Below are 26,005 nucleotides of genomic sequence, written 5' to 3'. Positions count from 1 at the left end.
TAATTCTATGCCTTTTTTCTCTCATGGGTCAGGAGATGTTATATAAAACCAGGCAGAAAGTATTTCTTTTTTACTTATATTCGGATTTATATTTAGCTCTAAGTTAATTTTCAAATTTCAAGCTTGATTTAGTGTTGATGTTTTTCAAAACGTAATCCTCATGGAACACTAAAATTTTGGCCACTGTATTAGACTCGACTATTGGAGACCAACTCTGTATCTATATCTGACAATAATGCGGCTACCGAGGATATATCAAAGATTTTTGTTGTACTTGTTGGTCTTTGCAGTTATTGCTGTTTTTTATTATGACCATTTACGGGCATCAAGAATTCAAAAGTATACCTTTGGCACTGATGATGAGGTCGCAATAGTACCGGATGCCGGAGAGTGGCTTCAAAATAAAGGTCTAGAAGGTTTCTCATCTGCCGATAAACTAGCCATAAATATTGGCTATGTTGAATGTTTTCATGTCGGCCGTTTCTATGAAAGATGCTTTAATCGGTATGAGCTTAAATCAAGCTCAACTAATAAACACTTAGCCGTGGAAAGGAAAAGAATTCATAAGGATTTGAGAGGTTCGTTTGGAAGTAGGTGGTTTGGGAAGTCAGAATACTTGTATTACGATGTATTATACCTTGCCTCGTTGCGCTACTTCGGACCTAACCTAGAAAAGTTAGATGTCAATGCTATCACCGGAATTTCCAACGTTTCTACAGAACAGTCTCTATCATTTAAGGATTTATCCATTTCATTTGAACCTATCAGCTTGGAACTTTTACAGAATCGAAGTTTTATAAGCGAGGTCAATATCCTCTTTGGCGTTGATTGTGTCCAACCAAGAGCAAACTGGACTCTACAAAAAGAATTTCCCTTAGTGCAGTATGCCTACAGTGAACCTGCCTATTTAACTTACAGATTTGTTGGTTTTAATTCAGTAAACACAGGACCTCAACGATTACAAGTAACCAATGAAGGCAAATTCAAAATTGTCCAACTAGCAGATCTTCACTTGGGGGTGGGAGAGTCTGAATGCCTTGATGAATTTCCAAAACATGAAGCTTGCAAAGCTGACCCAAAAACAAAAATTTTTATTGAACAAGTTCTTGACAATGAAAAACCACAGTTGGTCGTTTTTAGTGGTGATCAAATTATGGGCGACAGATCCATTCAAGACTCAGAAACTGTATTATTGAAGGCAGTAGCGCCAGTAATTGCAAGAAAAATTCCATGGGCCATGGTGTGGGGAAATCATGATGATGAAGGAAGCTTAACGCGCTGGCAGTTGTCTGAATTGGCTTCAGAATTGCCATATTCCCTATTTAAATTCAGTCCCTATGATACGCAGGATAACTCATTCGGAGTAGGTAATTATATTTGGCAGGTTTTCTCAAATAAGAGCACTGAACTCCCAGTAAGTACGCTTTATTTTTTGGACTCCCATAAATATTCCACGGTTGGTAAAATTTATCCTGGTTACGATTGGATCAAAGAATCGCAGTGGAAATATATTGAAGATTATTATCATGAAAATTTGAAACTTAAAACCGGGCCTTCGATGGCTTTTTTTCACATTCCTTTACCAGAATATTTGAACGTTGAATCAAAGACACATCCTGGAGAGAGGAACCCTCTTGTTGGGACTTACAAAGAGGGTGTTACAGCACCAAAATATAATTCTGAGGGATTAAATACTCTAGACAAGCTGGGTGTAGATGTCATCAGTTGTGGGCATGATCATTGTAATGATTATTGTCTGCGAGATGACTCTACACCAAACCGACTTTGGTTGTGCTATGGCGGCGGAGGTGGAGAAGGTGGTTATGCTGGCTATGGAGGTACAGAAAGACGTATCCGTATTTATGAAATTAATGTAGGTGAGAATAATATACACACATGGAAAAGACTGAATGGTAGTCCAAGAGAGATTTTTGATTACCAGTCTATGTTGGACAGTAATTCTCCAATACTTGCTTAAATTGTAAAATGTCAGCATTAAAGTAATGCATTGCTCTAATCAGTTTTGCCTGATGTTTGGCGATCATTGAATCAGTAAAGTAGAACGGATACTGACTTTCGATCACTGAAGTACTGCCATAATACATTAGTTTATAGGGTAAAGGGGCTTTGAAGATTTGAGTTGCTGTCAAATGGAGAAATAAAAGATAATAACCCAATTGGCTGTTTATATATTCTCTGTGCCTTGCAGATTCATCAGCTTGTCTAAATAAGATTCCGATGTTTAGGGGTTTTAGGTTGAGCACGTTGATAATATTGCTTATGCTAGAAGGCCTGTTGAAGCGAACAAAACCTCTATCCGGGTTAAACAAGTCTGTTGAATGAAAGATTTTTACCAGCTGATATAATTTTTTGAACCTTAATTGATCCAATCTATCCTTGATTTGAACGAATCTAGAGTATATGCTTCCATAGTCATCGTTTATGGGCTCATCTTGTGATATCAACGATAATTCAGTTTTGGAATGATTGATAGTGTCACTATTCTCGAGTTGTGTCATTTCCATATGTGTTTTTTTTGTTTTCCTTTGTAATGTCTCACTTTGTAGAGACTTTATAGACTTCTGTACAGTTTTTATGTACCAATGGTTTTGGTTTTTATGCAACGGAAAGCCCTGTTCTATTTTTTTGGAGATGTCATTGATTTCTTCATGAACTTGTGAAGAATACTCTAATAACTTATTCAATTTGAGCAAAGAACTATATGCCAGTGAAGATTTGATCTTGACTTGACTTATATTCCTTTTGTGCAAACTGACAGGCCCCTTTATCGGTTTAGTGTTTTCTATTAATAATGTGTAAGATCCGTCTATCAAGCCAAGTACTGGTGTGTTAGTGCCTGTAATTAAAACCGCGTCTTCATTGATAGGTTGTAGCTTATTAAGATCTATTGTGTAAGTGCATAAAATACACCATTTATCGCCAAGGCTGCTCCTTTTATCAAAACTTATTTCACACAAAACTTCACTCGGAACCCGTCCTACCAATTTTAATATAATCATAGTAGATGCACCAGTCAGTTTTGGTAATTCCTGGAAACAGAGTTTACGTAAGGAATCCGATTGCACCTCGCTCACATAAAGCAATTCTCCCCTTATAGATTCTAAAACAAAAAAGCATGGCACGAACAAACCACCATACTTTTTCATCAACAAAGAGTTTCCGTTGGTCTTAAAGAGACTTATGTTATGAAAGCAAATCACACGAAGGTGTCTTTGCCTTCGACTTAGTAAAAATTGGTTCATATTTCTAAATTATGCGTACGATTCCCAAAAGAAGATGGCATCAATTCAATGAACTTTTCATAGGTAGTAGACTCCAGTTTCTTTCTATAAGTGTACACGTCCTTTCAAATGGCTTTTTTCAATTATCTCAGCAGTATGAGTTTCCTTTTTTTTTGGAACATTTACATTGCAAAAAGTGTGAGCCAAAATAAAGAAAAATGAAAAGTGTTATATGAAATGGAAGTGAAAACACTGCCAAGTATAATAAATTGAACAAGATAGATAACATCTATTTATGAGTTTTATTTGAATGTACATAAGTAAAGAGTTGTCATATCCTCAGTAGTACAGTATAATGGAATCATAGACGTTATTAGTTCATGCAGAAACCTCTAAACATTCAACTTGACTTGTTCATCATTCAGATACTTTTGGAAAGGTTGCAGAGCGTTGTTAACATCTTTTTGGACAAACTTTTCAACTTGTTGAGGGGCTCTACCGACAAAAGTGGATGGTTCTAGTAAAGAATCTAATTCTTCCCAGATTGGCTTGAAAAATTCATCGTTCTTTACACGTTCAATCAGGTCATTTTCACCACCTTCTTCCTTTACTACAGCAGCAGCTTGGTGAGAAAGTACTCTAATACGCTCATGGACTTCTTGTCTGGAAGCGTTCTTTTCTACCATAGCCATGATAATATTTTCAGTGGCCATGAAGGGTAGTTCACCTTTAATTCTTCTTTCAATAACCTTTGGATACACAACTAAACCAGATGAGATGTTCAATAAGGTAGATAATAAAATATCTGCGGTTAAGAACGCACTTGGTAGGGATATTCTTCTAATAGCAGAATCATCTAGAGTTCTTTCGAACCATTGGACGGATGCAGTCTGAACCGCATCACTGAACAAAGAACCCAAATGTCTAGCTAAGGAGCAGACTCTTTCACAACGCATTGGGTTTCTCTTGTAGGCCATAGCGGAAGATCCAATTTGTGTTTTCTCAAAGGGTTCTTCAACTTCTTTCAAGTTGGCCAATAATCTTATATCAGTCGCCATTTTGTGTGCAGTTGCAGCGAAGGAAGATAAAGGAGCCAATACGTCAATATCGATTTTTCTCGAGTAAGTTTGACCGGTGACTGGATACACCTTATCGAAACCCAATAATTCAGTGACTCTTTCGTCAAGGGCTTCAACTTTATCATGGTTACCGTGGAACAACGCCAAAAATGATGCTTGAGTACCCGTAGTACCTTTAACACCACGCAGCCCGATATCATTTCTAGCTCTTTCAAAGTTCCTTAAATCCCATAATAATTCTTGTATCCACAGGGTAGCTCTCTTACCCAGAGTAGTCAATTGTGCTGGTTGGAAATGAGTCCAACCCAATACGGGCAAATCCTTGTATTCCATAGCAAATTTGGCCAATCTGTTGATTACATTAACAAGTTTTGGTATAATGATATCGTAGGCGTCTCTGATGAAGATCAAATCAGCATTGTCTGTAACAAAGCAGGAAGTAGCACCCAAATGGATGATACCAGCAGCAGCTGGACAAGTTTCACCAAATGTATGGACATGTGCCATAACATCATGTCTCACAATGGCCTCTTGAGCGGAAGCCTTTGAGATCTCGTCATCGGTAATTTCGACATGTTGACGCATTTGCTCAATGGCTTCATCTGTGACAACAGTCAAGCCCAGTTCCTTTTCAGCAATGGCTAAATTTAACCATAGTTTTCTCCATGTAGAGAATCTATTTCTCAAAGAAAAAGTGGCTGACATTTCTTTAGAGGCATACCTAGAAGACAATGGCGTAGCGTAATTGTCGTAGTCTGACATATTATTTTATAATGGTTGGTTTATTCTAGCTTTGGTTGTAACAGTTCGCTGACTAGGCTTTGACTTCTGGGAAAAGAAATCTAAAATGGATCCGAATGAAAGTGTAATTGTTTTATATGGTTACTACTAATACAACGATAATGAATCTATAGATGTCTTCCTACTATATAATAACTTCTATTTTATTTCATTTCCTGTTCTGCTTAAAGTTTGACTCTGCTCGCGGAGGGTAATACGCGAGAGGGAGGGATAATGCTGTCATCACTCTCGCAATAAATGCGATCATAGAGATGACGAAGGTGGTCGCAATAAAGAGAGTCTGTGCGCCGTGAACTTTGCCGAGGGTCTCAATCCAAGAGAAAATGGGCCTGGCAAGGATTCTTTCTCATTCTCAACGTCTGGCTCAATGGCGTCATCAGTTTCATCTCTTTCAGTCCCCTCTTCAATGGTGTCTTCCACTTCTTCGTATTCCAGTTTTCTTCTCTTGTTGGTATTGAACCATCTATTTAATGGTCGATCCAAGTGTGCGTCACCTGAGTTTATTACTCGTTCATTTACTATAACGCTGGGTCCTCTAAACCATAATATCTCACCCTTCGTCTTTTTCCATGGAAACATCTCTTCTCTTCCGGATCTCTTTGTCTGACTGTGGGGGTCAGTACGCTGTAAAACATCTACATTTTTTGTTATAGAAATAGGTAAGACAAACGAAGAGGCAGCATCAATCAATATGTTTCCCAAATTACCCCTTGATGCTTGTGATGTTAAATCATCAATAATTGTTGGAATATTGTAACGTGACGCTTGTGATCTTTTCTGTTGCTGGTATTGATGTTGCTGCTGTTGTAATCGTTGTAGTTGATGTTGTTTTAAACCTTGCACAGTAAGTGGACCTCCCGGGCCTGGAGAACCAACCCTTGATAGCGGTATTTGTTGTTGACCACCAGAATTCTGGTTATCTAACGACATAGAAGACCTATTATATCTTAAACTGGCCAATTTACTACTCGAGTAGCCTGTTTTCGGAAGGGCATTTGCTGTCGGTGTGTTCGTGGTGATGGTTCCTGTTTCTATATCCACTTGACCCTCTTCTGGAGAATCGTTGGGCCTAATAATATACCTGGGGCAGTCGTCGGATGTTGCATATTCTCCCAAATCGTCACGTTGCATCTTAGGTCTCATATAAACGGCGCCAACTAATGGTGGTGCATCAGGAGATCCCATTGTTGGCTCCGGAACGCGATCATGTGGCGTTGCGTTCGCAGATAGTAGATGTCTAATGGGAGAGGGATATTTGAAGAACTTTCTACCATTTACCGGTATGGTAGCTTCGTCTAAATCACGGATTTCTTCTGGCAAGCAAGCCTTCCATGTTCTAATCTTGTTAAAAATCTTATCTGATTCATTATAACGAAATTCACATACGAATAACGGGCCCTCCAAGTTCATATCGGGATTGCCACGTTGATATCTTGTAAAATGTATCACATAGCATTTTCCAACTAAGTTTGATACTAAATGATCACGGTACTGGCCTGTTTTCATAACTTCGTTCTTGTAGAACAACCTATCCACTCTATGCACAGTTTGCTCGGGTCTGTAATACCAACAGGCATTTAACCATTGTTTCCCATCTGGCGTTTTCCATAACCTGAAAATTTGACCGACTATAGGTTTTTGAGGGTCATTTTGGTTTCGAAGAAGTGCCCAGTCTCCCACGTGGTAAGATATATTATTCACAGTAACTTCATCTAGAGGATATCTCAACTCACCCTCGGGAATGAAACTTCTGTCCGGTTTGGATAATTCGAATCTTGCCAGACTGGAAAAGGTTTTCTCTAAGATATTTGAAATTTTTATGCTTTCCGGATCGCCTCTATGCGAAATTCTAAAGTTGGTTAACATAAGATTAAAATCATTCTGGAACTCCTGAAATGTTTTATAGCGACGAGTTTTAACTTTTTTATTTATGTCTTGGAGACTAATTGGATTAGCAATCATAATATAATAATTGGCATCTCTGTGTCTATCGGGCAATCTTTCAAAAAGATCTGTTAGACCGATTCCACTGTCAAGGACCTCCTTTTTCAAGACTTTCATGACATTTTTCATTCTTTGGATATATGGTAAGTCGATTATTGGTGGTCTCCCACGCTTTACCTGAGTTCTCGAAACCTGTCTGTGCCTTGGGCCCAGTGGTTGTGGAGTGCCAGAGTGAGATGGGGTGGTTGACCTGTTGTCTCTCAATGGTTTCCGAGTATAGGGATTAATGTTTATTAATGGCTTTCTGATCAAATCAGGGAAATCAGCATCTTTGGAGTTATCGATATCCATATCTGTAGCCTCATAGTCTTCATCATTATTTGTATCCGTCCCTGGTTCGGATTCTCTTTTAACAGAGGCAGTACGAGTCTTTCTCAACTTTCTGGCTGCTTCGTTAGAATTAATTATAGAGTTAGATTCGGCTCTGGCGGCATTGGCTCTCGCTATTTCTTCAGCCTTTTCTCTTAATTTCTGTTGAAACTCTTCATAACCTGGTTCATCGGGCAATGGGCCTAAATCAGGATACTCTAATTTCGGATATTTTTCCTTCAAATTAGGATAAATCGTGCCTTTTAAATATTTCTCAAGAACTAACGCGTATTTATATATTCCTGAATCTCTTGTATTGTAGGTTTTGGCGTTCCATGGAATCTGTACAACATCGTTCATAAATTGTTGCACATCTGTGTAGTGCGGAATACGTTTTTTTAAAGTATTGAAAGATACAGGGTTTTTGATCACTGCGTAGTAGTCCGGATAGTCCTTTTTTGTTGGAAGTACATTAAATATCGGTGAAATTTCCAAACCAGAATCTTCTTTTAAAGTGAAAAGAGATTCATATTCTTTCCTCAAATCTTTGTACAATGCGCTTGAACTTTGAGTGGAGGAGTTCGAATTGTCATCAGGCATCATGCACTGTCAGTATAGAATATTCTCCGCTTCGTCTGGTTCTGCGCGACGTGCTGTGTTTTTAAATATCGTATTGAACTGTTACCAATACTTTTTCATCTGTGTTGTTTTTTCTGTTTTCTCACTCTAGCATACGAATTCCTGCCAGACTCTCGGCCGGGTCAGAACAAATAGTGACAGTAATATCTAACAAAATGCCAAGAATATGTACTGATAATTAAATTATAATGTATTATTTTATATAGATGTACATAGACATATATATACACGTGTGTGTGTGTGGATGCGCTTTTTTTAACACACTAACGTTTCAATATTTTATACTTCAAAGGAATATATAAAAACTGCGAATAACTAACTACAAACTTTGTCTTTTTTAGAAGAGAAAATAGTCAAATACAGACTATTGCAATATTTCTAGGGAAAATAAATAAGTGAATTGGAAACACTAGATAAATTGTCCCTCACCATAGACACCAATAACGGCTTGCACGAAGCCAAGAATAGCGATAGCGGTTGCCGCGATAAGGTTTTTAGTATGGATTGGAGGACCAGTTTGTAACGCCTCTGCTGGCTTGGGTGGTGTGGTAGCACAAATTTTCTCATCGCGGGACGTATTTTTTGGAGCATGAACATCATCGCCTAAATCAATGATAGAATCGCTTAGCTCGGAAACAACAGGTTTGCTGTCTTCGGGGAATAAAGAAGACTCCTTGGAGACTTTGCTATACTTTCTGGAGTTGCAGTAGGATGCACACCCTAAAACAAACGAGGATAATGGAGCTGCAAGCATGCCGTACAATAAGTAAGGATGTCTTAATGAGGGGGGTGCGCCGAAGAAGCTTACACAGAAGAAAGTCGATGCAAAGGCTCCCAAAGCAGTGGCCGCATTTTTCAAAGCAGCTAGAGTGGGACTTAAAGATCCTGTTAAAACCTCTAGGGGAGTGGTAGAGGTGATCAACGAAGCAGAGGTTAAAAGCCCAGAGTAGAGGCCTATAGAGGAAACCGCAATACCTTTTGTGATGGCTAAACAAACAGACATCTTTTTATATATTTTGACTTCTTGTTAGAGTGAAGTGGTAAAAGTAGTCAAAAAATTTTTTATAGGTAAACAATAATCTCTCTTGCCCTACAAGAAATGATCATACAGAATTAATCTTGCGTAAAGCTTGGCCATTCTGTTTTTCCATATTCTGTATCCCTAAAATCTCTCTTACCCGGAAAGAAGGTACAAAGTCTGGAATAATAGTATATGACAGTACTAACGGTTTAAGATGCGAGAAGAAGGACCGCTAGTTCAAAACAGATGCCACCACTTGTCTTCAGGCATTTATATATAGAATCAGGTTTAACTTTTATCTCTCACAAACCTATATACTCAAAGCAGGAACACTGTTTTGTGTAACACAAAAATACATAACAGATAATAAAACTCGTTTGTATGACCTATACAATTTTACGTGATAGCTCATCTTGCGATCTGTGTATTTACATATTCTTTTTTCTACCGTGAGAGATGGAGCATCGAGTTACTTGAATACGCCACGGCTAAACAAGGGTGCTAGAGCTATTTCCAATCATAAACGTAGTTACTGCCAAACTTCTAAAGTGCCGCTGAGGTACCTCTGAAACCATAATTGAAGTGCGGTTATAGCGGTCTCCTCCGGTACCGGGTCCAGCAGGAGTCACTGAAGTACCGCGGTACTTCAGTGACTCACTTACCTTTGGCAATTAGCCCGCGCTCAACTCAAGCCCGTTCCCGCTCAGCATGCAACAAGCGAAATTTTCATCACGTCGCAAGACGCAGAAAAGAAAAAATTAATTGGCACAAGTATCTTGAAAAAAAAAATGAAAAATTTTGTATAAAAGGGATGAGCTAATCTTAGTCAAGGGCATCCTAAACTCACTTTTTTCTGTTTCTTGTGGACAGTCTATACAGAGATAATACAAGAAACGTATATACAACCTAACCTTTAGGAGTTATATTTTTTTTACCCTACCAACTAATCAAATAAGAAAACAATATGTTGAGAGCTCAAGCCGCTAGATTGATTTGCAACTCCCGTGTCGTCACCGCTAAGAGAACCTTTGCTTTGGCTACCCGTGCTGCTGCCTACAGCAGACCAACTGCCCGTTTCGTTAAGCCAATGATTGCTACCCGTGGTTTGAAACAAATCAACTTCGGTGGTACCGTTGAAACTGTTTACGAGAGAGCTGACTGGCCAAGAGAAAAGTTGTTGAATTACTTCAAGAACGACACCTTTGCCTTGATTGGTTACGGTTCTCAAGGTTACGGTCAAGGTTTGAACTTGAGAGACAATGGTTTGAACGTCATTATTGGTGTCCGTAAGGATGGTGCTTCTTGGAAGGCTGCCATCGAAGACGGTTGGGTTCCAGGTCAAAACTTGTTCACTGTTGAAGAAGCTATCAAGAAGGGTAGCTACGTCATGAACTTGTTGTCTGATGCTGCTCAATCCGAAACCTGGTCTACTATCAAGCCATTGTTGACCAAGGGTAAGACTTTGTACTTTTCCCACGGTTTCTCCCCAGTGTTTAAGGACTTGACTCATGTCGAGCCACCAAAGGACTTGGATGTTATCTTAGTTGCTCCAAAGGGTTCCGGTAGAACCGTCAGATCTTTGTTCAAGGAAGGTCGTGGTATCAACTCTTCTTACGCCGTCTGGAACGATGTCACCGGTAAGGCTCACGAAAAGGCTCAAGCTTTGGCTGTTGCCATTGGTTCCGGTTACGTCTACCAAACCACCTTTGAAAGAGAAGTTAACTCTGATTTGTACGGTGAAAGAGGTTGTTTAATGGGTGGTATCCACGGTATGTTCTTGGCTCAATACGACGTCTTGAGAGAAAATGGTCACTCCCCATCCGAAGCTTTCAACGAAACTGTCGAAGAAGCCACCCAATCTCTATACCCATTGATCGGTAAGTACGGTATGGACTACATGTACGATGCTTGTTCCACCACCGCCAGAAGAGGTGCTTTGGACTGGTACCCAATTTTCAAGAACGCTTTGAAGCCTGTTTTCCAAGACTTGTACGAATCTACCAAGAATGGTACCGAAACCAAGAGATCTTTGGAATTCAACTCTCAACCTGACTACAGAGAAAAGCTAGAAAAGGAATTAGACACTATCAGAAACATGGAAATCTGGAAGGTTGGTAAGGAAGTCAGAAAGTTGAGACCAGAAAACCAATAAAGAGGAAAACAATAATCAAGTGCTGGAAACTTTTTCTCTTAGAATTTCTACAACATCAAGTCATAGTCAATTGAATTGACCCAAGTATCACCATTTTTATTTTTTTTTTTTTCATCCGACATACATCTGTACATTAGGAAGCCATGCTTTTCTAAGGCCGCTTCAACCTATATATTTTTTACATATTTATTATGATTCAATGAATAATCTAATTAAATCGAAAAATCAAACTGAAAACCTAATAAATAATTGATCTGGGAATAGACATGCAAGTGAAAAAGCCAGCCAAACCAACTTCAACTTCCTTTCCTGTTTTGACTAAGCTACCGGTTTCTGTGACATGGCGGCATTAGCGCGGCGTTATGAGCTACCGTCGTGGACTGAAAACACGGCATAAAGCGGAACTAAAATGTGACTGCTTGAGCTATGTTGAGGTCAATTTGTCCAAGTCAGCAAGTCACGTCTGGTCGACGGCCCCTTTTCCTACGAATCGTATATACTAACATACGCACGCCCATATATATATATATGTGTGTGTGTAGGAGTGTGTATGTGTGTGTGTTATTTGAATATATATATGTGCCTCTACTTGGGTGTTTCCTATTCTTGAAGATTTCCCACTCTCTATATTTCCTACTCTTTATATTTCTTGACCTCCTACTTCTTAAGTGGATAATTTTTAAGGTATTTTTTAGTACGGTAGTAAAAACTTCTCGAACTCTTCACATCACATATACGTGTACATAATGTCTGAACCAGCCCAAAAGAAACAAAAGGTAGCTAACAACTCTTTAGAACAACTGAAAGCCTCTGGCACTGTGGTCGTCGCCGACACTGGTGATTTTGGGTCTATTGCCAAATTCCAACCTCAGGACTCTACCACCAACCCATCTTTGATCTTGGCTGCTGCTAAACAACCAACTTACGCCAAGCTAATTGATGTTGCTGTGGAATATGGTAAGAAGCATGGTAAGACTACTGAAGAACAGGTGGAAAGTGCTGTGGACAGATTGTTAGTGGAATTCGGTAAGGAAATCTTGAAGATTGTCCCAGGTAGAGTCTCCACTGAAGTTGACGCTAGATTGTCTTTTGACACTCAAGCTACTATTGAAAAGGCTAGACACATCATTAAACTATACGAAGAAGAAGGCGTCTCCAGGGAAAGAGTCCTCATCAAAATTGCCTCCACTTGGGAAGGTATTCAAGCCGCCAAAGAATTGGAAGAAAAGGATGGTATTCACTGTAACTTGACTCTATTATTCTCCTTCGTTCAAGCTGTTGCCTGTGCAGAAGCTCAAGTCACTTTGATCTCCCCATTCGTTGGTAGAATTTTGGACTGGTACAAAGCTAGTACTGGTAAAGATTACTCTGGTGAAGCTGACCCAGGTGTTGTTTCTGTTAAGAGTATTTACAACTACTACAAGAAGTACGGTTACAAGACCATCGTTATGGGTGCTTCTTTCAGAAACACAGACGAAATCAAAAACTTAGCCGGTGTTGACTATCTAACCATCTCTCCAGCTTTGTTAGACAAATTGATGAATAGCACTGAAGCTTTCCCAAGAGTATTGGATCCTGCCTCCGCTAAGAAAGAAGCTGGAGACAAGATTTCTTACATCAGTGACGAATCCAAATTCAGATTTGATTTGAATGAGGACGCCATGGCCACTGAGAAGTTGTCCGATGGTATCAGAAAGTTTTCTGCCGATATTGTTACTTTATTCGACTTGATTGAAAAGAAAGTTACTGCTTAAGCAAGTATTTCGAAAATAACGTTATAGGCCATATCTTTACTGACGTTTCTTTTGGCCACTTACGAGTACATGTACAGAAGTACGTCAATGCCTATATATATACATTAATGAAAAGACCCTATATATATGTAGCTTTAACGAGACAAAAAGATTCTTTTTATCCTAATACTATTACAAACCTTCTCTCTGTACGAGAAAAGTCAGTGAATCGATTTATCTTCTCGTGTGATGCCTACGCCAAAGCCGATAGCGATACCAGCCATCACAATAATTGTTTCGCCAGCCCCTAGGATAAGACATAACATACGAAACCATTTTAAATCAACATCCCATATGAATCCCTGCAGCAAAGCTGCTCGGTGTTCCTTATTCATGAGTAATCTCATTAATCTATAGTCCGAAAGCAGTTTGCTTCTTGAACCGCAACCAATAATGAAAAATAGCGGCGGCACCAAAACACAACAAAGTATGACCACTATGATGCTTTCAATGCTATAAACGTCCTTAAATCCATTTTTTACTGAATCAAACGAATGAATTGATGAGGTGTCGATATGCTGGATCGGCAGTCTTGCCTCCAGGTCTATGTTTCTACCATCGTCATTATCTTCTCTTCTACTGTCCTTTTTCTCTTGATTTGTTGGTCGTAAACTTCGAGCTGGTCTTTCTATTGTGGGGATTTCTTCTGGGCAGGACTCTGAGCTTTGCGATTTTATGGGAGCTAACACAATAGATCGTCCATGTTCCGGCAGTGCTTTACTCTTACTGTTGTTTGTTTCACTTAATGGAGAAGACGAAGTATGTCCTTCATGTGGTGAGCATGTATCAAATTTACTTGAATTTTTAAATGTTAGGAGTTGAGATGTCTTCGCCCATTTACTCGATCCTGATACACTTCTTAAGACAGGGATTGAAGGTACTCCGATTGGTGGACCTTCTTCCTCTAAAGATGAAGAAGGCTTGTGCATAGAGCTTGAACGAAAAAGCTCTTCATTATTGAGCTTAATATAATCTTTAGAGGAGCCTTCGTTACCAGTATCACGTTCGTGTAATGGAATCAGTATGTTACCTATTAAAGATGGACTTTGAGGAATCTTTATCATCCTTACAGCCGTACCTGGTACACCTGACAAGTATGACTCATCACTTATCGATGACTTTATTGATCCAGCCTTCTCTGGAATTTTTAATTTATGTGGTATAAACTTTGACTCGGTCACAAGTTCGTTTTGTTCTATGTCTTTATCTTGACTCCCATCTCGGTCTTGGCCATCTGTTGTACTAATAAAATTAACACTGGAAATTTTATTTTTCGTTAGTTTGACAGCTTCTTCGACATCCGGTTCCAAAGTGTCATCGTAATGGTATGAAAAGAATGAGTGTTCCATTGTTTCATTCCGTCCACTTGAAGTAGGACGTGAAGGTGTTCCATTCTTTGGCTCATCGTTCCCGCGATTAGCCAAAGACGAGTATAACGAAGATACGACCCTGCTATGTTCTTGCTCTAAAGGGCTCCCTTCGGCATCTTCTCCCATAAGGACTGAAGTTGATATTGTCAGTGCGCAACTTAATCTTTGTGAAGACGGTGAATTCAAAGTCCTTTCTGGCCGTATCGCTACATTTTGTGAAGGAGTAACCTTTCTTGAAGGTGTACCTTCTTCATTATCTCGTCGAAGGGAAGCTTGTACTGTGATGTGACTTGGTATATTATTATCATGGGTATCGTGGAATTGTGTTATTGAAGATGAATCACTGCTGGAGCTAGAACTTGTGGATGCTCCCATTATCTGGGAAAATCTTTCGTTGTTAATATATACAGCAAAACCTTGGCCTCTACTAGTGCTTTCATAAGCAACAGTAGCCATCTCTATTTCGGCATCGAGGTTCCCTCGTGTTCCCTCAATATTCTCCAGAAATAAGGATGTTCTAGGGTGTGTAATAATTGATGCAGATGAAGAGCTACTGTATGACGTTGATTCTGTTGTTTCAGAAGAGTCAAAATTGTCTTCGTCTGATTGAATCATACTTCATGTAGGATCAAAAAAATGTGAAAAGTAAAAAGATATTGGGTATTGGGAAAACCCTTGGAACTAAAAAAGCTGTTAAGAGTATGGAAAATTTACGGTTGAAATAGAATCAAAATAGCGAGGGGAATGGGATTTGTTTTCTTATCAAAAGAAATGAAACGTATATCGGCAACTGATCAAATTTAAAAACTGCGAAGAATTGAATATAAAAATTTTAAGTGGGCAATTTTTCTTTCTTCCGTTGAATGCTTAAACAAAATAAATACGTGACTGGAAAGCTTCCAGTTGTCCTTGGATACCTCTATTACTTTTCCACTGAAATCAATTGCCTATTCTAAGTATGGGTTATGAATAACTGAAGGGAATGGGATTAAAAACGAAGTTATTCTTGAAAGTGTCCCTAACGCGCAATGAAAAAACACACCACAATAAACTTTGTTCTAGCTCTTTTAGCGTTAGTATCATGAAGTTTTGCCCACTCCATTGAGTGGATGAGTAAATCATTTTTAATTGTTTTTTATGTTCATTTTTGGATTATTTTTTCACAATGTTTACCTTTTTCGGAGGGAACAGACTCTCCCTTACGAAATGAAAAAGGAAAATTTGAGAATCATTTAACGTTTCGAGACATTCTTCGATCAGTTGATTAGGTGTAAGGGAATATGCTGCAATCATTGAATTCGTATACAAAGAGTTCTAGCTAAATGACAGATAACGCATGCAATATTTTACCAATTATAGAAATTATATATACACAGGACGAGAGCGGGGGAATGATCAGGAGGTGAAGTGTAAAAAGAAACTCTATGCTTTTAAACTGTAGTATCGATACATTCCACGCTCAATGCACCCAAAAACTTGATATTCGTTAACTACTTCGAAATGCAACCTATACCTCTGAGTTGTTCGAGGGTCCCTTAGATCATATATGAATTCATCCGGATGTGTATAATAGTAATTCTTACGTTTTTGAAGGTGGTTGAGGTGAGAGAAGGACAAAAACGATCCCGAGGATGAATGCTCACCAGTTAAACTCATTCTCGCTTTATTTCCTGAACGTGAACGTGAACTTTCGAACAGCCGCAGTTGTGACCTTCTTCGTTGCAAGTCAGGATCGTGCAAATATTCATCGTCAGTTTCTTCATAGTTTGCCATTGTTCTTAATTCCTGTTGCTCATCAGCTAATTCCTGAATTCTTTGCTCCTGCAACGATAACTCACGTAAATCATGCACCGACCTATCCCAATATAGCCCATCTCTAATTTGAGATGCTGCAGATGGATTAACAGCATATGGGTCGGCCTGCGGAGAAGCATAGCTGCCTCTCAAAGAAGGTCTGCTTAATAGAGCATTCTCTCTTGTAATACCAGTAGTATGAATTTGATTTGTATCGATATAATTGTTGTGCTCATTTTCATTGTGAATGATTCTCCAACCACCACGAGGTAATGTTGGAGAAATTATTGGCAATGGAGTGTTCCCGAGGCTGATGGCACCTTTTCTATTCAAAAATTGGGAAACTGGTGGCTTTAAATCTCTGTAGCACAGTTTACGTCTGACACCACTTTGAGGAACTAGGCCACAGCCAAGCATGATTTTACTTTGCGCAAACTTTAAGAAATCTGGTTGATTTATAATTTCTATAATTTTGTGGCCCTCCAAATCATACCTGGTCAGATTTGACTTAGATTCCAAGTCATCACGATTTAAAAATGGATCTGCCCTATATAACCAGTACCTCCTGCCATAAGAAGAATCGATGTAACATTTCCACTTTACTTCTTCTGCAGTTGCAATATCTTTAATTATCGAATTAGGATTTTTATATCTATATGCAATAATTTCATGTCTATCATTTAATTTTTCAATTTGTTGCCAGGATTCAAAAGAAACTTCTAACGCGACTAGAGTTGGAGAACAGGTGTATAATAATGAATCCTGAATAGTCCATTTATTAACATACGAATTACCGGAAATATTCAAAAACTTCAATTTTTGGACACAGTCAGGGTGGTCTTGATCATTCGGCGTTAAAAATTCTACTAGCGTAGATATTGGAACATTATTACCTTTTATACTCAAGCTTTTTAACTTTGGAAAATTCCACTTTATAAACTGTAAACTATCGCGACATTGATGGTAATATGTGGATTCGCTAATAGGATCATCGTTGAAAGATGATGCTATATGGAGTGGTAAGCCGCCAATATTCAGATATTGCAAAGTCTTGTTATGACCATGCTGACAAAGTTTCTTTAATAAAAACATTGTATGCACTTCGTTCCAAGACGATGAATGGGCTATGACGCTAACATTTAACCATTCTAACGTGGAAGTGTTATCAGGATCAGTAATCGTTGGATGATGACTGAAAAATTCTAGAACCGCTCTTGGAGTAACTTGAAGACAAGTTGCCAGGGAAAGATGAGTCAAATTTTTCCAGTGAGGGATGCCATGGTATAAAGTGCTATCATCAATGGACGTATGAGACAAGTCAAGTTTTTGTAATTCAGGTAACATTTTCAGAATCTTCCAAAGGACATGTGATGGCAGATCAATACAGTCATTTAGGCCCAAACAGGTAATCTGATAATTCTGTTGAATGGGTTCCAGTTGATATTGGTCAATCGATTTACTGGGATAGTATTTTCCTAGGCCCTTAATAAAACTCTCTGTAAAGCTAGTGCCTGAGCAACCACAGAAGTCCACTACACTCAAGACTTTGCCCGGAGATAGGATGTACTTTATGATATTGTCGTCTAAATCGTCTTGAATATTTTCACATGCTAAGAATTCTCTTAAGTTTGCCTTAGTGAGCATCAGAAACTCAAGAAGAGTTTCGTTAGTTAAATTTTTAATCATTTTGTTCATCTCGCTAGACCTTCCAAGCCCAATAGACGTTAATTCTTGGAAATCAGCTACTTCAACTTTATTGCAGAGGGTTTTATTACCTTTCAAAGTCTGCAAAAGACCATGAAACCTCTTCGCAGTAGTTAAATTACAATATCTATAAATGAGAACTTGACAAATATGAGAAAAAGTTTTGTTAACGGTTAAATTACTTTTGACAAATGTGGTTAAATTTTCGTTAAACTTCTCTGCGGTTCCTGGATGATCATTTCTTAACAAATCCCTAAATTGGTATGTGAGTATTTGGTACACGATCTCAGGCGGGATAGACCCCTCCAGAGACTGAGTTGGTGAAATGTTCGATTTCAAATCTGGCATTTTACTTCTCTCAATTCAGTAGTTTTCCTTATAATATTGATTAGTGTATGTATTACCAGAAATTTGAATTAAGTAAATAAGAACGCAGTTTCTATTTTGCTTCTAACTTCTAAACACTGACTAGACACAGAAAAATAAGAGTAGCAGCAGTAAAGATATCATTCAGCTAGCAACGAAAGCAATTGTAAACGACGTGTTTAGGAATAGCCTGACTCCAAACTTCTTCGGATAGAGGAGCATGTACCAAATTCCACCTCTGATTTAACTAGCAGTGTGAAATAGCGCGGGTAACATTTCCCCGTAAACACCCTTATATTTGGCCTGGGATAACCTTTATCAAAGTAGCTTCAAGAGCTCAGTGAAGATAAACAAAAAGATGCAAATCTCGCACCACCAACAAATGTTCTAGTAAAAGGCTATTTCCGAAGTTTCATTTAAGTTAGTAATGCAACTACTTTCATCACATTGTTATATATGTAAAAGTTTGATCAAAGCTCTTGACCGTAGACTGTGCACCAGAGGAGCCAACTAATCAGGAGATGTGCTGTGCCATCTGCATGAAAAGTACAATATCGTTGATTAACTTCTTTCCAGTTCTTCCATGTGAAGCCAGTGTGAGCCTTATCAGTAATACACAGTCACGTCATTATATACGAACACGATACTGAAATCATACAATAATGTCATATGTAATATCTTGCTATGCGGTTTTAACTCTTGTAACAATGTAGTTAATGAGATAACAGGAAGGTGTACCAACATGAGTGTTTCGAAGATTCTTTCACAAAAAATTAAAGTTGCTTTGGTTCAATTGTCAGGCTCAAGTCCTGACAAAAAGGCTAACCTGCAAAGAGCGGCAACGTTTATTGAAAGGGCTATGAAGGAACAGCCAGATACGAAACTTGTCGTATTGCCCGAATGCTTCAATTCTCCATATTCTACTGATCAGTTTAGAAGGTATTCTGAAATTATTAATCCGAACGAGCCTTCGACATCGGTTAAGTTTTTATCTAATTTAGCCCAAAAGTTTGGAATTATCTTGGTAGGAGGAACAATTCCAGAATTGGACCCGAAGACAGACAAGATTTACAACACCTCCATAATTTTCAACGAAGAGGGAAAGCTGATTGATAAACACCGTAAGGTCCATCTTTTCGATGTGGACATTCCCAACGGCATATCGTTCCATGAAAGTGAAACCTTGAGCCCTGGGGAGAAATCCACCACCATTGACACGACATATGGTAAGTTCGGCGTGGGTATATGCTACGATATGAGGTTTCCGGAACTAGCAATGCTAAGTGCACGCAATGGCGCTTTTGCTATGATCTACCCTAGCGCATTTAACACGGTCACGGGACCATTGCACTGGCATTTATTGGCAAGAAGCAGAGCAGTGGATAATCAAATGTATGTGATGCTATGTTCTCCAGCAAGGAACTTGCAGAGTTCTTATCATGCGTATGGCCACTCCATAGTGGTGGACCCCAAAGGCAATGTCATTGCAGAAGCTGGCGAAGGAGAAGAGATTATCTATGCTGAGTTGGATCCCGAGGTCATTGAGTCTTTCAGGCAGGCAGTACCCTTAACGAAACAAAGAAGATTTGACGTATACACTGATGTCAATACGCATTAGAGAGAATATAAAAAATAGATGATGATGTATGGCAGTTATGTAATATATACGTATATAGGTGAATGGATTGAGCCCTTTAGCTAATTTGAGCACGACCCGTGATCCCAGGGATGGATATTCTTAGTCTATGGGTAATTCCTAGCTTGGGAACGACACCGACACACACCGTTACTGCCAGGTTGGAGAGGAAGAGTGTCATATCGTTGCGGTAGTACTGGTTGCTGATCAGGAATAGCACGATGGGCACAATCAGCAAAAATTTTCTGGTGGGCGTGTACAAGGTCTCGTCGTTAATCTGCTCCCACATGGTAAGGTTGTCGTACGCACCACCGTTAAAGTCAAACGGCGTGCCTTTGACGAGATGGAACATAATGTAGAATCCAATGATGTAGGTCATGTTGGTCAAAGTCCATGTCCATTTGGGTGTGGACCCGGGGAATAAGGAGTAGAAAAGCCTCAATAGCACAATCACAACGATATGGATCAACCACGCTCCTCGCTGGTCGACCCACGTGGCGTTCATGTTGGGAAGCATCTGTTGGTCGTTTTCATCTTCAAAAGTTTCCTGTTCGACATGCGATATTACACTGGAGGACCGTCTTCTCCTATGGTCCGTCACTGGAGTCGATATTTTGCCGTTTTGAGAGGGGAAGGGTTTCAGGTTAGATACGTTTGGGGTGAGTGATGACTCCTCAAACGCTAAAGATTCATTTGTAGTTTGATCCATGGTGATGTATCTACTTCTTTTGCGCTTTTTACGATGCTTTAGTTTTGCGTTAGTTCTCTATTCTTTGATGAAGTAGAGCCGAGAGGTATTTTATTGCTAGGTAGATATAAGATATAGATATAGATACAGATATAAATATATATATATATATATATATATATATGTATATACACGCTTGCGTGTGTGCGTGTGCGTGTACGTTGTGCGTGTGTATGTGCTTGCAAGGAGTGCAACCTGCGAACACCCTGTTCGCTCGCATTCATTGTGTGTCCCTCGGTTGTGTTTCATGCCATCGCAATCCTTACTCGGGATCGATTTTCGGTTTCGCCCGCTCGCTCGCCACTAACACTCACCCTCAGGCCCTGACAAAGCCACGATTACTGAACGCGCTTTCTTTATCAAGAGAGTTCCAGAAAAAGGCAGCGAAAAATGAAAGGCAGAACCTCGTTGAGTGAGAAGAACTGTGCTTTTCCAAGCCGTATGAGGATCCCGTTCCACCGTAGATGAGAAATCGAAATATGTTAAACGCATACATACGATACTCGACCAGGGGTCCCTTGTCTTGGCTGTTAGGCAAGACTATTCTAATCTCACCGCCGGGCCCTAAGTGTAGTCTTTGTTCTTTGCGAATGCGTGACCTAATATGCAGAACAGCGCATCCGCTGTCGTTGTTGGAGTTCAGGCCGCGATAATAGGAACGATCGCAGAAGGCATCGCGTCGTAATCTCTGTTCTCTGCCAAGGAAAGGGCCCTCTCAACTGTGCGTCGTGGGTATTCTTGTATAAAAAGGCTGCAAGACCTACTGTTTGGCGAGCGATTGCGCTGCAATGGTGGCGGCAGCTCCGTCGGGTGTAGTGTATATATATATGTATTTACGTATACTGATTATGTGTAAATTCTTTTCTCTTGGTCTGGGAAGTGTAAACAACACAATAGCTGGACGGGATGTCGACAAACGTAAAAGGATCTGCTGGTAAAAACATCAAGTATCCTTGGTGGTACGGGGGTGTAGCAGGTATCTTCGCCACCATGGTGACGCATCCTCTGGACTTGGCCAAAGTCAGACTGCAGGCGGCTCCCATGCCCAAGCCCACACTTTTCAAGATGTTGGAAAACATCTTGGCTAATGAGGGTGTGATGGGGTTGTATTCCGGTCTGAGCGCTGCTGTGTTGCGGCAATGTACATACACAACGGTGAGGTTTGGTGCGTACGACCTGTTGAAAGAGAACGTGATTCCGGAGGAGCAATTGACTAATATGGCGTATCTGTTGCCTTGCTCTATGTTCAGTGGTGCTATTGGTGGTCTTGCGGGGAATTTTGCAGATGTTGTGAACATCAGAATGCAAAACGATTCGGCCTTGGAGGCGTCTAAGAGGAGGAACTACAAGAACGCTATTGATGGTGTGTATAGAATATATCGGTACGAGGGTGGATTCAAGACCTTGTTCACTGGTTGGAAGCCCAATGTGGTTAGGGGCATACTGATGACTGCAAGTCAAGTCGTCACGTATGATGTGTTCAAGAACTACTTGGTCACAAAGTTGGATTTCGACGCATCCAAGAATTACACACATTTGACTGCGTCATTGTTGGCTGGGCTGGTGGCCACCACCGTGTGTTCTCCAGCGGACGTCATGAAAACACGTATCATGAACGGCAGCGGGGACCATCAACCGGCTTTGAAGATCCTTGCTGACGCTATTCGCAAAGAGGGCCCATCTTTCATGTTCCGGGGGTGGTTACCAAGTTTCACAAGGCTGGGACCACTCACGATGCTAATTTTCTTTGCGATCGAACAATTGAAAAAACACAGGGTGGGTATGCCGAAAGAAGACATGTAGGGACATATATGTGCGCATATATATATATATAGTATTCTAGAAGTACACAGCGAGTAGAATAAAGCTTACCAATGAAAGTATGATAAATAAAAAGTGCTCCCGTAGAGGTCCTTGTTCTTGCCTAGAACGATGCAACAACAACGCCCGATACATAGATAACCAACATTCCTCGTGCAGCAATAAGTGGTCAGTCAATCGTTGGACACCTATTAATCTCCCGATAAATGTATCATGTTAAACGAGTATGGAATTCCTTGTCGAGAAAGAAAATTTTCGAATTTTGCTGAAAATACATTAAGGAAAAAAGTTGGATGAGAGAACCAGGAAAAAAATAAAAAAACTGAGAAGAGAGGCAAATACATGTGGACTTCCTCTGGCTTCTTTTCTTTGTTTCTCAGTAAAAAAAACAGGTACCATTAAGCAATAAAGGATAATATTACTGGCGAATCATCTGTCCTTTTTGTCTGTATATTTGTAAGCATTTCAGGGGTAGAGTAAACTGGTTCAAGAGTAATTGATAATATCACACAAGGAGCAATGTCCACTACTGAATTTGCTCAACTATTAGAAAACAGTATTCTAAGCCCCGACCAGAATGTTCGGTTGACTAGTGAAACTCAATTAAAGAAATTATCGAACGAAAACTTTTTACAGTTTGCTGGGCTTTCCTCGCAAGTACTTATCGATGAAAATACAAAGCTAGAAGGGCGTATCTTAGCGGCACTAACTTTGAAGAACGAACTAGTTTCCAAGGACTCCATTAAGACCCAGCAATTTGCACAACGTTGGATTACTCAAGTTAGTCCTGAAGCTAAAAATCAAATCAAAGCTAATGCGCTCAATGCATTGGTCTCCATAGAACCTCGTATAGCAAATGCCGCAGCTCAATTGATTGCAGCTATAGCAGATATCGAGTTGCCCCATGGCGCATGGCCAGAGTTGATGAAAATCATGGTCGATAATACAGGTGCAGAACAGCCAGAAAATGTTAAGAGAGCCTCTCTGTTGGCTTTAGGTTACATGTGTGAGAGCGCGGACCCTCAAAGTCAAGCCTTGGTTTCTTCATCGAATAACATTTTGATTGCTATTGTTCAGGGTGCCCAATCCACAGAAACTTCTAAAGCAGTCAGGTTGGCAGCTCTGAATGCTCTTGCAGACTCTTTGATCTTCATCAAAAATAACATGGAACGTGAAGGTGAAAGAAACTACCTTATGCAAGTTGTTTGTGAAGCTACTCAAGCTGAAGATATAGAAGTTCAAGCCGCCGCCTTTGGTTGTCTTTGTAAAATCATGTCATTATACTATACATTTATGAAGCCCTATATGGAGCAAGCTCTGTATGCATTGACTATAGCCACCATGAAATCACCAAACGACAAAGTGGCTTCCATGACGGTCGAATTCTGGTCCACTATTTGTGAAGAAGAAATTGATATTGCCTATGAGCTCGCTCAGTTTCCTCAGTCTCCTTTACAGAGTTATAATTTCGCTCTTTCTTCCATCAAAGATGTTGTTCCTAACTTACTGAACCTTTTGACAAGGCAGAATGAAGATCCAGAAGATGACGACTGGAACGTCTCCATGTCTGCGGGTGCTTGCTTACAGCTGTTTGCTCAAAACTGTGGCAATCACATTTTGGAATCAGTGTTGGAATTTGTTGAACAGAATATCATTGCTGATAACTGGAGGAATCGTGAAGCTGCTGTGATGGCCTTTGGTTCTATTATGGATGGTCCGGACAAGGTTCAAAGAACCTATTACGTTCACCAAGCTTTACCATCCATCTTGAACTTAATGAACGACCAATCTTTACAAGTTAAGGAAACTACTGCGTGGTGTATCGGTAGGATTGCTGATTCAGTTGCTGAATCCATTGACCCACAACAACACCTACCTGGTGTCGTTCAAGCTTGCTTAATTGGTTTGCAAGATCACCCGAAAGTGGCCACAAATTGCTCTTGGACGATCATCAATTTAGTGGAACAGTTAGCAGAAGCAACGCCATCTCCAATTTATAACTTTTATCCAGCTCTTGTGGATGGTTTGATCAGTGCGGCAAACAGAATTGATAATGAGTTTAATGCTCGTGCATCCGCTTTTTCAGCTTTGACAACAATGGTAGAATATGCGACTGACACTGTTGCTGAAACATCGGCCTCCATTTCTACATTTGTTATGGATAAGTTAGGACAAACAATGAGCGTTGATGAAAATCAGCTCTCTTTGGAAGACGCGCAAAGTTTACAAGAATTGCAATCAAATATATTGACTGTCTTAGCTGCTGTCATTAGAAAAAGTCCAAGTAGTGTGGAACCCGTTGCTGACATGCTTATGGGTCTATTCTTCAAATTGCTGGAAAAAAAGGATTCTGCATTTATTGAAGATGATGTATTTTACGCCATATCAGCTCTTGCTGCTTCTTTAGGCAAAGGTTTTGAAAAATATTTGGAAACCTTCTCTCCCTACTTGTTAAAGGCCTTGAATCAAGTTGATTCGCCAGTGTCGATCACCGCAGTGGGTTTTATTGCAGATATCTCAAATTCGCTAGAAGAAGATTTCAGAAAGTATTCTGATGCTATGATGAATGTCTTGGCTCAGATGATTTCTAATCCAAATGCAAGAAGAGAGTTGAAACCTGCTGTTTTGAGTGTTTTTGGTGATATTGCTTCCAATATAGGTGCCGATTTCATTCCCTACCTAAATGACATCATGGCGTTATGCGTGGCTGCACAGAATACCAAACCTGAAAATGGCACATTGGAAGCCCTTGACTATCAAATAAAAGTATTAGAAGCGGTACTAGATGCTTATGTAGGTATAGTCGCAGGACTTCATGATAAACCAGAGGCTCTTTTCCCTTACGTTGGTACTATTTTCCAATTCATTGCACAGGTTGCAGAAGATCCTCAGTTGTACAGCGAGGATGCTACCTCGAGGGCAGCAGTCGGATTGATTGGTGATATAGCTGCTATGTTTCCAGACGGCTCCATCAAACAGTTTTATGGACAAGACTGGGTTATTGATTATATCAAAAGAACCAGAAGTGGCCAGTTGTTTAGTCAAGCTACAAAAGACACGGCAAGATGGGCCAGGGAGCAACAAAAGCGTCAATTATCTTTATAATCACGATAGAACCTACAAACCGATTTGGTTTCTTTCCCATCTTTGTTCCTCTCCATCTGCTGCAGTTATCAACGCATATTATAAACCGCGGTTTACAAAGAACATCTCTCTTTGATCATAATCAACCTGTTAATTTACTTTTCTGATTTTGTTGACCTCTCCCACCGCCTTGGAAGATAAAACAAAATACCTGCATTCTTCTAATTACAATCGCACTTTTTAGAATTTCCCTCTTTTTTAAAGTACACCTTAATTTTTCTCTTTCCTCCTTTTCTTTTCTCTTTTCTTTTCTTTTATTACTATGTTATAATATCAATAATACTTCTACATTCAACTTCTTCTCATCTTCTCTAATCCTTCCTCCCTTTGGTTTTCTTTTGAACGTTTCCAACACGCCCTATTCAATTTTTCACCTCTCCAT

General features: G+C 39.7%; 13 protein-coding genes across 13 annotated transcripts; 6 read left to right on the top strand and 7 right to left on the bottom strand.

The window, feature by feature from the left end:
• Positions 1–235: 235 nt before the first annotated feature.
• Positions 236–1,978, top strand: DCR2 (phosphoprotein phosphatase; the record flags this gene model as incomplete). Its single annotated transcript, XM_056224465.1, has 1 exon — positions 236–1,978. One exon carries the CDS (start codon positions 236–238, stop codon positions 1,976–1,978), a length of 1,743 nt encoding a protein of 580 aa, XP_056078381.1.
• Positions 1,944–3,263, bottom strand: VPS38 (Vps38p; the record flags this gene model as incomplete). Its single annotated transcript, XM_056224464.1, has 1 exon — positions 1,944–3,263. One exon carries the CDS (start codon positions 3,261–3,263, stop codon positions 1,944–1,946), a length of 1,320 nt encoding a protein of 439 aa, XP_056078380.1.
• A 371-nt stretch (positions 3,264–3,634) lies between these two features.
• On the bottom strand, positions 3,635–5,083 carry ADE13 (adenylosuccinase ADE13; the record flags this gene model as incomplete). Its single annotated transcript, XM_056224462.1, has 1 exon — positions 3,635–5,083. The coding sequence occupies one exon, from the start codon at positions 5,081–5,083 to the stop codon at positions 3,635–3,637; it is 1,449 nt and encodes a 482-aa protein (XP_056078379.1).
• Positions 5,084–5,365: 282 nt separating this feature from the next.
• RSC2 (Rsc2p) lies at positions 5,366–8,038 on the bottom strand (the record flags this gene model as incomplete). The annotated part of the gene is made up of 1 exon (XM_056224461.1): positions 5,366–8,038. One exon carries the CDS (start codon positions 8,036–8,038, stop codon positions 5,366–5,368), a length of 2,673 nt encoding a protein of 890 aa, XP_056078378.1.
• A 445-nt stretch (positions 8,039–8,483) lies between these two features.
• On the bottom strand, positions 8,484–9,077 carry ATG33 (Atg33p; the record flags this gene model as incomplete). Its single annotated transcript, XM_056224460.1, has 1 exon — positions 8,484–9,077. One exon carries the CDS (start codon positions 9,075–9,077, stop codon positions 8,484–8,486), a length of 594 nt encoding a protein of 197 aa, XP_056078377.1.
• Positions 9,078–10,059: 982 nt separating this feature from the next.
• Positions 10,060–11,247, top strand: ILV5 (ketol-acid reductoisomerase; the record flags this gene model as incomplete). The annotated part of the gene is made up of 1 exon (XM_056224459.1): positions 10,060–11,247. The coding sequence occupies one exon, from the start codon at positions 10,060–10,062 to the stop codon at positions 11,245–11,247; it is 1,188 nt and encodes a 395-aa protein (XP_056078376.1).
• Positions 11,248–11,993: 746 nt separating this feature from the next.
• TAL1 (sedoheptulose-7-phosphate:D-glyceraldehyde-3-phosphate transaldolase TAL1) lies at positions 11,994–13,001 on the top strand (the record flags this gene model as incomplete). The annotated part of the gene is made up of 1 exon (XM_056224458.1): positions 11,994–13,001. One exon carries the CDS (start codon positions 11,994–11,996, stop codon positions 12,999–13,001), a length of 1,008 nt encoding a protein of 335 aa, XP_056078375.1.
• Positions 13,002–13,201: 200 nt separating this feature from the next.
• BUD8 (Bud8p) lies at positions 13,202–15,025 on the bottom strand (the record flags this gene model as incomplete). Its single annotated transcript, XM_056224457.1, has 1 exon — positions 13,202–15,025. The coding sequence occupies one exon, from the start codon at positions 15,023–15,025 to the stop codon at positions 13,202–13,204; it is 1,824 nt and encodes a 607-aa protein (XP_056078374.1).
• An 807-nt stretch (positions 15,026–15,832) lies between these two features.
• On the bottom strand, positions 15,833–18,256 carry LUG1 (Lug1p; the record flags this gene model as incomplete). Its single annotated transcript, XM_056224456.1, has 1 exon — positions 15,833–18,256. One exon carries the CDS (start codon positions 18,254–18,256, stop codon positions 15,833–15,835), a length of 2,424 nt encoding a protein of 807 aa, XP_056078373.1.
• Positions 18,257–19,016: 760 nt separating this feature from the next.
• Positions 19,017–19,892, top strand: NIT3 (putative hydrolase; the record flags this gene model as incomplete). Its single annotated transcript, XM_056224455.1, has 1 exon — positions 19,017–19,892. The coding sequence occupies one exon, from the start codon at positions 19,017–19,019 to the stop codon at positions 19,890–19,892; it is 876 nt and encodes a 291-aa protein (XP_056078372.1).
• Positions 19,893–19,968: 76 nt separating this feature from the next.
• Positions 19,969–20,619, bottom strand: ORM2 (sphingolipid homeostasis protein ORM2; the record flags this gene model as incomplete). Its single annotated transcript, XM_056224454.1, has 1 exon — positions 19,969–20,619. The coding sequence occupies one exon, from the start codon at positions 20,617–20,619 to the stop codon at positions 19,969–19,971; it is 651 nt and encodes a 216-aa protein (XP_056078371.1).
• Positions 20,620–21,564: 945 nt separating this feature from the next.
• DIC1 (Dic1p) lies at positions 21,565–22,461 on the top strand (the record flags this gene model as incomplete). The annotated part of the gene is made up of 1 exon (XM_056224453.1): positions 21,565–22,461. One exon carries the CDS (start codon positions 21,565–21,567, stop codon positions 22,459–22,461), a length of 897 nt encoding a protein of 298 aa, XP_056078370.1.
• Positions 22,462–22,998: 537 nt separating this feature from the next.
• KAP95 (karyopherin beta) lies at positions 22,999–25,584 on the top strand (the record flags this gene model as incomplete). Its single annotated transcript, XM_056224451.1, has 1 exon — positions 22,999–25,584. The coding sequence occupies one exon, from the start codon at positions 22,999–23,001 to the stop codon at positions 25,582–25,584; it is 2,586 nt and encodes an 861-aa protein (XP_056078369.1).
• Positions 25,585–26,005: the final 421 nt, after the last annotated feature.

Source organism: Saccharomyces mikatae (genome assembly GCF_947241705.1).
Source record: "Saccharomyces mikatae IFO 1815 strain IFO1815 genome assembly, chromosome: 12".
Lineage (NCBI taxonomy): Eukaryota > Fungi > Ascomycota > Saccharomycetes > Saccharomycetales > Saccharomycetaceae > Saccharomyces > Saccharomyces mikatae.
The sequence above is the reverse complement of the archived record's forward strand: the minus strand, read 5'-3'. Positions and strand labels throughout refer to the sequence as shown.